Below are 12,314 nucleotides of genomic sequence, written 5' to 3'. Positions count from 1 at the left end.
CCTCGCATAGCGTAATCATAATATTATTTTGACTGAATTTTATACAATTTGGATTTTTGCCAATTTCGAGGCTTCAAGGTTAGTCTCTAAATATTTCATATTTTTAATGCTATTAATTTAGCAGTTTTTTTCAGTCCATACATGGCCAGAAAGAAAAGGAAGACAAAAACGCACTCCCTCCGGGCCTTTTATGCTTGTTATATTGCCGTCATGTCTCTGGTTTATATTTTTAACTTGTATTTCCAATGTCTGTTCTCATGGTTTCGGAATTATTTTTCGTACATTTTTTTGTATATGTACATAATTTATACGTTAATAGCGACGAAGACCAAACTGCCATTCCACAAGAAATAACAGTTCTAATAATTCCTTTGATTCTGCTTTAACTTGCCATATATTTAATAATCCCAGCCAAACAATACTTGGAAAATCTTCTGTCATTAGTAATGTTTAGGTTATAAAACAGGTGGTTCGGGAATCAATCGAAATTAGTCTCAAAATAAATAATATTTCTTTAAATAGGGACTTTGGGGAATATTCACTAAATTCTTTATATTCAAATTTAATTAAAAACGATCTAACAAAATATTTGACGAAACCAATTTACAATAGCATTAAACCCGTTACAAAAAGGCATTTAATGCTAGCTACCAAAAAGGGAAGATTAGCTTTGAAAGTTTGTATTTAGTTATTTATTTTATTTTATTTGAATTAATTTATCATCTCAGGTAATTTTATTTATCAGTCCTGGTTGAACTTCGTTGAAGTAAGGATGCTAAGGCTGTTTTAAAAAGCCTTTAAAAACATTTCTAGTTTTAAAGTTCGCATGTTAATTGTAAAAGGAAAGAAAGACATGCATACACTTGATACTATATGCTCCAATATGGTTCTAAACGAAAGTTCTATATTTTCAGCTACCCATTTATCAACGTACAAGCACAGCATTTCGTCTCCCTCAGCAATTGGATACGCCCATAATCATGGTTGGACCTGGGAGTGGTGTTGCACCCTTTCTTGGCTTCCTACATCAAAGGGAGGAGCTTATAAAGGCCAACCCATCCCAGATAGTGGGTCCAAGTTGGTTATTTTTTGGATGCCGCCATGAAAACAAAGATTATCTGTTCAGGTAAATGTTATGTGAAAAGGGGGGGGGGGCAATATCCTTTAAAACACATATAAGTCTTAAATTTGAAAAAAAGGTTTTCTTAATAGTAATTATTGTTTTAAAACAAATTTATTATAGTCTGTACAATAAGTTCGGCAAATGTTGCATTATATTCACAGCAATAAAAATTGATGATGATAGGTACGTAGAAGTACGGATACTTTGTAGGGGAGGGGTTCAGGCTGCAAAAACATATCTTTGATTACTATTCTTTATTATTATTTTTCAGTGGGAGAGGAGGGGGGTAATTTCACTAACGTTGGAAGGGGCTGATGTATATAGAATCTTCTTGAAGGATATAGAGAGGCAATGGTATAATGTTCAAAACCGCCCTTAGGGGTATTGGGGGAGTAAAGTTTAGGTAGATTGAGGCGTAATGAGTCTAATAATTACAATTAGTTCAAAATCTGTATTTTAATCTTAATTCTTAATGAAGCTTGAACAATATGCCTCAAACTACCGAAACTTTTCACGCAATAAACTTGTTTCTATTTCTTCTTTTTTACCAATGTTATTAGCAATTTTATTCAACTATCATAGTCTTCTGCGTAAAGCATTTCTCCTTAAAAAACGGGGGGGGGGTAGGAAAATACATTTCCAGCTACAGTTTTGTAAGTTGTCTACAATATATACAATATTACAATATTAGAAAAAAATAAGATTTGCTCGATACAAGGATCGACTTTACTCGATATAAGAGCTTCGTAAGAAAACTCGGGAGAAAGAGAAAAGTAGTCGACAAAACTTGGATTTCTAAAAATTTGAGGACAGAAACTGAGGTTTAAGAACTTTGGTCGTGATTTTAGGGATGTATTCACAATTTCCTTTGTGGGTGGTTCAGCTCTTTAGGGATGAATCCTAACATCTATTTCTCTGGTAACCTCTTTGTTTAGCCTTGTGTAGCGTCATTGTCAAGAAATTTTGAAACAGGATTAACCCATTTATGTGAGTATCAGAATAGCCCTGAACCTCGCATAATTTTCGTTTCTCTTTTTTCGCACGTCACGTTTTGATTTTTTTTTTTTTAAGCTTGTATCTGTGCTCGTAGTTTCGAAAATGCTCTGCTTAAATTTATGAATTTCTAGCTTAATTTCTTTAAAATATTTTTGTCTATGTTTTTTGTCTGTTTGTAAATGGATTGGAACACAAGAAACATCTCAGTAATTTCTAGAAGAATAGAAGTTCAACGTTTCGTCATTATAAAATATACCTGTCACAACGACTAAATCATATTCGAGTAATTTTAGATTCTGTTTCCTACAAATATTAAAAGAGGGAAAGCCATTGAAAACTATTGTTTTCTTCCAAGGATCAATTGTAAAAATGAATATTTTCATAAGTCTTTGAAAAATAGAAAGTTTGGCCCCGATCTTCTCTACTGATTTCTGTTTCCAGATCCACCCAAGGGCTTGCAGAGCATCCCAGAAATCGATGCTAAAATATGTCTCTCTAAAGACTCATAAGAAAATTCTAAAACCGAAACCAGTGAATCCAATCGAGACCCACAACAGAATCATGGCCGAATAGGTTATTTTTGAGAGAGTGTCAGTTACGCCATTTTTGGACATTAATATACTAGGTCAAGGCCGTATCCAGGAAGGGGACTAAGGAGTTTGCCCCCCCCCCCGTCTTCTTCGAAAAAAATTCTGTACTAGGTATAAGAATAAAAAGCAGCCCAATATTTCATGTAACGACAAAGCGTTACAATCTTCCGAACTTTACCTACCTTCACCAAAAACGTGTCTTTTTAGTTCGGCAACCTGGAATGTTCAACATTAACAGCAAATATTTTTTCAATATTTGAGACCAAAAACCTAGTTGCCAAATTGTTTAAAGTCTGCCTTCTGAATTGTTCGACATATTACCGTCAAGGCACTGATTGACTCTTTAACTTTTTACATTTTTAAGTATATGCCCTGCCAAAAGGGACTAATGTCAAAAATCACAATAACATATTTTGTTCGTCAAATGTGGAACAACTTCCATGATCAATTAAGTTGATACTGAATTGTATTTAAACACCTAAAATATTCTAGAAAACATCACTGAACACCAGGAACTTTTCCGCTGGGTTCTTGGTTCCTTTAAGTTGAAACCAGCCAAGTATGTTGTGTCCCTTTCCAGCTTCTATTATTTTATCTTTGGTGTTTCCAATTAGCTTTCCAATGAGCTCCTAACGGCCTCTCTATGTTTTTCTAGCAATTCGGTCAAACTACTGCTATTACTTCTACTATTTATTCTCTTCAAAAACTAAGTCACCTGAGGCCAGCACAGCTGCGGGCACCGCTTCTCCACCCCAAGATGTTCAACGTCTCACCCTTTATCCCTTCTTATGAAGTTCCAGTTTGCTGCAAAGCCTTCCTTATGACCACTTCCCACCGTATTTGGGAATGACATACTTTCCATGGATCCACCGAACTTCGTCCTCCATTCGTAAAACGCGACGGAAATGTAACAAAAACCCTTGCGGAAATCAAATAATAATGCCTTAATAAATTTCAAAAATTTAAAAAGAGATTAGAGGTCAACCAACCCCCTCCTTCGTAAAAATAAAAAGACTAATTGAAAAGAAATTGAAATAATAAACCCTTGCGGAAATGTTTAACATAACTTGTTAATAGGTTCTGTTTTATAGGCTCTGTTATATTCTTCAGGGGTTAGGGGCATGTAAGGGTTAGGGGCAAACATTTTTTTTTCTTTCCTGTGAAATTACAAAAATGTGAATTACACACTTTCGTTCTGGACTCGGGGGTTTTGCTTTTTTCTTTCTTTTTCACCTACTTTTCTCCTGGCTCTGTTATCTTTTTTTAGGGACTGCGGGGATTTTCACAGTATTGATTTTTTGTTCAGAATGGAAATTAATTCCATAATGATCCTATTAGATCTTTAGGGGTTATATACAATTCAAATATTGTTGTATATAGAAATACGAGATGTGGTAAAAAAAAAAATATGGTGAATGAGTTTCTTTTACTAGCCATTGATGAGATTACGTCTATTTCAAGTAATGCGTCCTATAGTCTGATCCCTTGAGATAGCCAGTGTTGACTTTAAGCAAATTAAGGCGTGTCAGTGTTCTTCCAGAGCTGGTTGAGTGGAAGTGGTCCAAAATGGCTCATAAAATGTTAAAATCAGTATATGGCGATAATGTGCTGACTCTGAAGACGATATACAATTTGTATAAGCGATTTCCAAGTGGAAACGAGTCGGTTGAAGACGAGAAACAGTTGGGACGTCCTTCAGCCTCAAAATCAGACAAAAATCGGTATAAGGTATTTCAAAGTGGAAACGAGTCGGTTTAAAACGAAAAACGGTTGGGACGTCCTTCGACCTCAAAATCAGACGAAAATGAGTATGAGTGATTTCAAAGTAGAAACGAGTCAGTTGAAGACGAGAAACGTTTGGGACGTCCTTCAACCTCAAAATCAGACGAAAATTGGTATAGGCGATTTTAAAGTGTAAGCGAGTCGGTTAAGGACGAGAAACGGTTGGGACGTCCTTTGGCCTCAAAATCAGACGAAAATTGGCAAAAAAGTTTTGTTCAAATAGGTGATTTACTATTCGAGAGCTTTTCTGAAGAACTTAACATCACGTATGGGTCTGTGCGATGGCCTTCTCCTTTAAAAGTGGACCAATGGTTTCTCTCCTTCATCATGACAAACTTCCATGCCACATCTCGCTTTTAATCCGCTAAATTTTGGCCAAAAGAAGGTTTCGGCATGTCCACATCCGTCTTAGTTTCCTGATCTAGCAACGTGCGGCTTCTGGCTCTTCCTAAAAATAAAACTGTGCTATAAGGAGAATATTTTCACACTATTCCTGACATTGAGAGGCTGCAAGAATGCAACTGAGGGCCCCTTCAAAAAAAAAGAGACCTTCCGAAATGTTCCGAAAGAGACCTTCCAAAAGAGAACGTTCGAATTAGTGTATTGCTAGCCAAGGAAGGTACTTTGAAGAGATCAATTCGAATTTGATTCTATCTTATTACTTTATTCTTAATGAAATTATTGACTGTATTCTTTGTGAAACTTCGTATGTGTACTTTTAAGAAAAAATTGTACCCTTTTTTATTCTTAAATGAAATATTATATTTTTGCCCACAAAAAGATTACACCGACAAAATTTCCAAGACATTGTGCAAATTCATTTAGGTTGTAATTGGCAGGTTCAAATAAATTCAGTAAATTCAAATAAATATTTCCCCTGTATCACAACAAGGCGCCTGACTGCACTTTACTGAAAGCACAATACATTTTGATTTTTTCACTTTTTGGCTTTAATAAATAAAAAATAATTCTTTAAGGAATAAGTATCAGTGTATATGTATTAAACTGACAGTCTATGGTAATTTTTTTTTTCAGTAAAGTGCAAATTATGTTCGGGTCTTCAGAAGCCGTCGGGGTTGTTAGCCCTAATCATACTAGCCCTAGTAGTAGTTTGAGCAGAAGCAGTAGCATTAGGATGCAAATATTATCTTTTGGTTTGTTCTACACCCCCCACAACAAGCCCTATTTCTTCCAACTAGTTTAAGTTGTAGTCTTCTTGTCTAGATCTGAATTGGAGCGACTTCATGGATCAGGGGTGTTGACTCGATTTTATCAGGCTTTTTCCAAAGAGCCATCCACAGGACCTCGCTATGTGCAAGACATATTGCGATTATACAAGCGACCATTAGTGACGCTTCTTCTCGATAGAGGCGCTGTATTTTACGTTTGTGGTGACGCCAAAGGAATGGCTAAGGATGTTTTTGAAACTTTGGCTGATGCTATTGCCGAAGTAAAAGGTAAGTTGTACGATTTCAGTCCTTTTGATAAGAGTGAAAATTATAAAAATAATTTAGAAACCAGGAAACGAGGATGGTGGCTGACGGCTTGGCGAAGATCTTTGCTGAAACATATACTTTGTCTTTTCCTTTCACTTCTTTTTCTCAGTATGAAAATCTGGCTTGGTTTGTCTGGCTCTGGCTTGGTTTCTTAATTACTTTTACAATTATTTTTTCGTTTTTTTACCAAATTCCTTATATAGCCAGAAAAAAAGCTTGTGATCACTTAGAAAAAAATCAAAATCTATTTCACTCCTTCAAAGTTCAATATGGTTGTCCATTTTGTACATTATTTACAGGTTCTAGCGTCAAAGTAGGCTTAATTGACTCTTAATTTTATGCATGAATAAGGTGATCACATAGTAACACAATTTAATACTAAAAAAACGGGTTGTCATTGCTGAATGGTATCTTTTTAAAGCTAGTCTGTCCGTGTACCAAAAGATAAAGCATATCTGGAGGCAGATCAGGTAAATGCTACGAAAATAGTCAAGGATCGCCAACTACTTTCATATCAAAAACACTTGCATCATATTAAGCCAACAAACGTACCTTTCAGACACAAATAAGGAGAATTCATTATTGTTCAGAAGACCATTCTCGGCAAAAGTATCCTGATTTTTTGCCTTTTCTGCCGCAGTCCCTGACCATTCAAAAGACCTTGAGTCGATCCTATCTTTCCAGCAGATTTCTCCAGTAGACTGGAAATTCTTCTCCAGCAGACTTACAAATATCTGGATTTCCCACGAAGAAGAGACTGACCCCTTCAGAAAATCGAGTGATCTTCAAGGCCAGGGTGGAAGTGAATACACTACTGTTGATTGGGAATACAAGCGGAATACTAACGAGTCCTTCCCTGGTTAGTAGTATCACCGTTTGTGATACTCGGTTAAGTACCTCTCGGTTAAGTATGCTCCTCGGTTAAGTACATAAGAAAATACAAAAATATTTTGGGATTTGCTTTCTCCAGTTGATTGGCGCATTAGAATAAAAGTGAGAATAAATCAAAATCATAAAAACGGTTTTCAAATTTTTCTGCGATTTATTTCTCAGTGATTTGGTAAATTTGATCTCCGAACTGCTCATTTGGTGGGCCTATCTTCAGATTCTAAGGTTTTTTATGTTATGCGTCTTTTCTTTCCTTATTTTTTTATGCTGGAGTCTTCTGTACGAAAATTCAAACTTATTCCTGATACTTTTATAGTATTTAATTATATTTGAATACGATGAACTTTTGTCGCCTCTCTCTGATCATTCTTCGGCCCTCCTCAGGGACTGGCTCGGGCCTTTAGCCCAAGCAAATATAGCCTGATGTAACTTTCCCCTACTGGCTGTTGTCGGTGAGAACCCATCAGACTGAATTGAACTTCTAGATCTTTCTATTAGCTTTAAATTACGCCCGGAGTTATAAATCGAGTCAGCTTTGAAAAAGGTAGCTTATTTCTATCTCAAAAAGTAAGAACTAGCAAAGTAGAGTAAATAGAAGTAGTAGAATAAATAGAAGTAGAAGTAAGGAAACGTGTAACAGATGTAAACAATTAAATTCAAAGTGCACTTTTTACCGAGAAACCATTGAATTTTTTATGGAATAAGATGACAAAGGACAATTAAAATTTGAAGGCCAAAATTTTGTCCCACTTAATGTCACTGGAAATATCAAATTCGTTTCATAGTAAACTGGATATTTTAGCAGAGAATTAATGAGTAATTAAAGCGCATATCTAAAATTGAACTTATAATGTAATTTAGTATTAGCTTTTATATTAGTTTTTATTATTTGCTAACTTTGTACTTTTTCATTAATTATGGGTAGGATTTTTATATAAAAAATCAGCGTAGAAATCGTGTTTTAGGGCTTCAAACTGCTTAAAATCTCAGAAGGAGGAAGTTTTTTGTACAATTTTACTCCATTGCTTGTCATTATTCATTATATTTCTAATAACGGTTATGCAGAGATCAGTATGGGGTTCTACTACCGCTGCTGGAGGGTTGACGCAAGGACATTCAAATACAAGACGCGTTGTTAAGCCACAGACATAATTTTCATATAAGACCTCAAACTGTTGTAAAGTCAGAGGGAGAACAATTTTGTATAGTTTTATATTATTAGTTAGTATTTTTCTTTGGCACTATATTATTCTAATATCTATAATGTAAGAATTATTTCCAAAAAGCTTTGAACAATTCAAAAGGCAGGCCATTGTCAATGAATACTTAATAAGTTAATCAAACAGTTCGTGGTAACGGAATTTTGATACCAATAGTTACATAAAAAAATCGCATTTTAATGCTGATTTTAAATATATAGGCTTCATCAAGATTAGTCTTACCCATCAAAAGTTACGAGCCTGAGAAAATTTGCCTTATTTTAGAAAATAGGGGGAAACACTCCCTAAAAGTAATAGAATCTTAATGAAAATAACACTATCAGATTCAGCGTATTAGATAACCGTAGAAATTTCAAGCTCCTATCTGCAAAAATGTGGAATTTTGTGTTTTTTGCCAGAAGACAGATCACGGATGTGTTTTTTTTTCCTTAAAAGAAAGCTGCTTCATTTACAAATAGTCTGAAAATAGTACTTTTTTAAATTAGAAATCAGTCCTAATTCAGTTTGGCTAAGTTTGAAAAATATTAGCATCCACTCCGGAAACCTCTTGTCACTTCACCCTTCCCGTCCGTTTGAAAGACTCGTAGGGGCATCAACATGTGTTCTCAATCTGTAGAATGCTTGTAGTCAAATTTGGTGGTATCTTAAGGCCCCCGCCAATAAATTTTCTTTGTCTAAAAGTCTAGTTCTTTTTCCTCTTGGGTGCAGATTTATTGTAACAGTATTTATTGTTTATTTATTAGTATAAGTATTATTATATAGTATTTTTATAATAGTATTATTATATATTTAACAGTATTTATTATTTTGTAGGACTTGATATACAAGATGCAAGAGCAACTACAGCAAAATTGCAGTTGGAAAAAAGGTATCTTCAGGATGTGTGGAGTTAAAATTGTATTGTTACCTTTTGTTAATGGTTTTGATATAATGACGTATTTTTGAAGTTTACTACGTTACGAAGTTTACGTTTTTGAAGTTTACTACGTTACGAAGTTCAGTTTGTATATTTGAACGAAGTTGTCAGAAATTTATTGGGAGGAGGGGTGATGTTTTTACAGCCTATTGATATTTAGAAGTCTTTAGGTTGGGTGCGTTGAGCCTGGCATTTAAAAAAATTTTGCTGTTTTTTTTTTTCATTTGCTTGTTTTTCAGGAGTGTTATTGATCGAGGGTACGATTCCATTTTATAAATTTCTCTAATTTTGTACAGTTAGTTCTTACCGCCGATCTTAATATTCCTTTCTTTAAATAAGTCCTAAGACCAGGTAGAACCTGGGTAGAAATTATTGAAGAAGCGGAAATTTGTTAAAAAGAAAAAGAGAAACTCAAAGACATTCAGCCAGTGAAACGGAAACAGTGGGAGTAGAACAGATATTAGGCAAGAATCGGTGCTCTGTCGTCTTCGTCCCTAGTATTTTTTTATTTATTTTTTTAATTTCTCAATTTCTTTTCAATTAGTTTTTTTTTACTTTTAGGAAAGAGCGGGTGGGCTTACCTCCAATTTATTTTTAATTTTAGAAATGATAAAAAAATTTAATTTTAATTGAATTAACCTCTCTCTCCACCAAGTTTGTAGAAAAGCTCCTTCTATAAGAAGTGGCTCGGTGAAAAACGTATTGAAGTCATATCGTTATTTACTTAGGCAGTGCTATTGCGCTATCTATGAAAGGCGTAAATCCCATTTTTCCAATAAAATCGATTCAAACAAAATCGAGTCAAACGAAACAGGTCAAACAAAATCGATGAACATAAGCTTTTAATTCCTTTAAAATTCTATGAACAATAAAAGAATACACATGCAAACACTTCATTCCAAGTAAATGTCAAAAGATAACCACATCAAGTCATTGTTTCCTCCAATCAGTGTTCTTTAAGTTGTTTTATATTTATTAAGTTTTTTTAAGTTTTATTATTTTTTTTTCATTTGATTGAGCGCCCCTCTCTTTGGTATGAAGCAGCACTTTTGTTCTTGCCAGTTTCTGGTAGTTTTATTTTGTATTCAATGAAAAAAACAAGTTTTAACTAAAAGTAAGGAGCAACATTAAAACTTAAAACGAACAGAAAATATTCCATATATAGAAGAAGCCGTCCACTCCTCAATGCCTCGCTCTTTACGCTAAAGTTTGACTCTTTGTCACAACTCTGTTTTTTAAAACAACTTTAGCGTGAAGAGCGAGGCGTTGAGGAGGGGGTAGCCCTCTTCATATACAGAATAATTTCTGTTTGTTTTAATTTTTAATGTCGCTACTTACTTTCAATTAAAAAAACTTGTTTTTTTTATTAAATTTCTGAACATTTTCGACTAATACAGGTTCAAATTTGGCTCACTGTACGTGAAAAATTGAAACATAATTTACATATTAATTTTGGCAGATTTATACCGTATGTGAAGGGTTGCCGCCTCCTCAATACCTCGCTCTTTACGCTAAGGCTTGACTCTTTGTCACAATTCTACTTTTTAACTTTAGCGTAAAGAGCGAGGCGTTGAGGAGGGGACAGCCCCTTTCATATACCGAATTATTTTGTTTGTTTTAAGTTTTAATGTCGCTCCTTAATTTCAGTTAAAAATAACTTGTTTTTTTATTTAATATCTGAACGTTTTTCAACTACTGCAGGTCCAAATTTGGCTCACCGTACATGAAAAATTAAAACAAAATTTGCATATTAATTTTGGCAGATTTATTCAGTATGTGAAGAGTTGTTCCCCCCTCAATACATAGCTCTTTACGCTAAAGCTGTTAGCACTTTTAAAAAGCTTTCTATTCTAATTAAACGGCCACCGTGTTTCCGTAGACGCTCTTGAAAAATCCAGACAAACAGTCAAACTGTAGCCTAAAGACCAAGGTATTGAGGATTGAGGAATCCTTCATATATGGATTAATTTCTGTTTGTTTTTCAAATAATTCCGGTAAATCTAGCCCACCCTCTATGAAATATACCCCTTCTCCTCGCAGAAAACTCCTCTGTGAATTTTATCCAACGTAAAGTGCACCCCCGCCCCCCGTCAAATTCCCTCCAGACAGTTTCATCCTCGCTGAGAATCCCCCTCCCTATAATATTGCGTAAGGACGATTCAGCCTGAAAAATTCTCCTTAGCATTTGCCCTCCAATCTTTTTGGTCACTTAAAAAGGGCACTAGAACTTTTAATCTCCGTTCGAATGCACTCTCTCCCGGTTTGAGAGAGAGAGATAGGTTTATTTAAACAACATCGTAGCTAACAGCTAATTTGCGTTGCTTCACTATGCTAAATAACAAACTAACACAAAAAAACAGAAGAAAATATCACTCGGCTTGCGTGGCGGTTCGTGCGTAGAAGTAGCTCTACTGTGAACAATGCTGACATCTAAAAAAAGGGACGGTAGCAGCATCCGGTGGCTTCGTCAGAAGATTAAAAGTCACCAACTTCGAAAAATTAGATGGCGCCACCGTATACAGGGGTGAAGAAAGGTCAAATAAAGTATCTTTCCTGTACTTAATTTGCATATTGATGGCACAGAAAACTGTCAGGATAGTCACTGCTTTAACTGGTGACACCATTGACGAACCAGCACACATATATTGGGCACTATTGAGCTAAACTTGGTAGATGGGCTCTGCAGCTGTGCTAACGCAACAGCGCTATCTAGAAAAAAAAAACAAAAAACCTCCCGGTTTTCTAGGACCATTATTCCGATACAATCATCCCTGGAAAAAAAATAAACACGCAACAGTGATCTGTCTTCTGGCAAAAATAACAAAATTCCACATTTTTGTAGATAGGAGCTTGAAACTTCTACAATAGGTTTCTTTGGTACGCTGAATCTGATGATGTGATTTTCATTAAGATTCTTTCAGTTTTAGGTGGTGTCCCCTATTTCAAAAATCAGGCAAATTTTCTGTGATGGGTAACACTGAACTTGATGAACCTTATATATTTGGAATCAGAATGATAAGCTGATTCTTTTGATGCATCTACTGGTACGAAAATTCCGATTTTGAGAATTTCGGTTACTATTGACCCGAGTCGCTCCTTACTTACAGTTCTTTACAACGAACTGTTTGATTCGCTTGGTATAATACTTACGAGTTTGTTTGTACTTTATGAAAGTTCATTTTTACCCTATTCTCTGGATAGGGTAGCGAAGATACCAGATATCAATTGGTGTTTTCTGGGCGTATAGACCCCTACTTTTCGGTTGGGTTTGTTCCTCGATGGAGGGCACCAGGGGCTTCTACT

At 35.2% G+C, this 12,314-nt stretch overlaps 1 protein-coding gene across 1 annotated transcript in view; it reads left to right on the top strand.

Annotated features, from left to right (window-relative positions):
* LOC136037677 (methionine synthase reductase-like) overlaps positions 1 to 9,046 on the top strand; it is a 28,625-nt gene extending 19,579 nt beyond the window's left edge. Inside the window, exons 4-6 of the mRNA XM_065720419.1 lie at positions 915 to 1,126; positions 5,716 to 5,948; positions 8,909 to 9,046. Of these exons, the coding sequence (XP_065576491.1) occupies positions 915 to 1,126; positions 5,716 to 5,948; positions 8,909 to 8,988 (525 nt within the window). The 3' untranslated portion in view covers positions 8,989 to 9,046. The remainder of the gene's footprint in view (positions 1 to 914; positions 1,127 to 5,715; positions 5,949 to 8,908) is intronic.
* Positions 9,047 to 12,314: the final 3,268 nt, after the last annotated feature.

Source organism: Artemia franciscana, chromosome 17 (genome assembly GCF_032884065.1).
Source record: "Artemia franciscana chromosome 17, ASM3288406v1, whole genome shotgun sequence".
Classification (NCBI taxonomy): Eukaryota; Metazoa; Arthropoda; class Branchiopoda; order Anostraca; family Artemiidae; genus Artemia; species Artemia franciscana.
The sequence above is the reverse complement of the archived record's forward strand: the minus strand, read 5'-3'. Positions and strand labels throughout refer to the sequence as shown.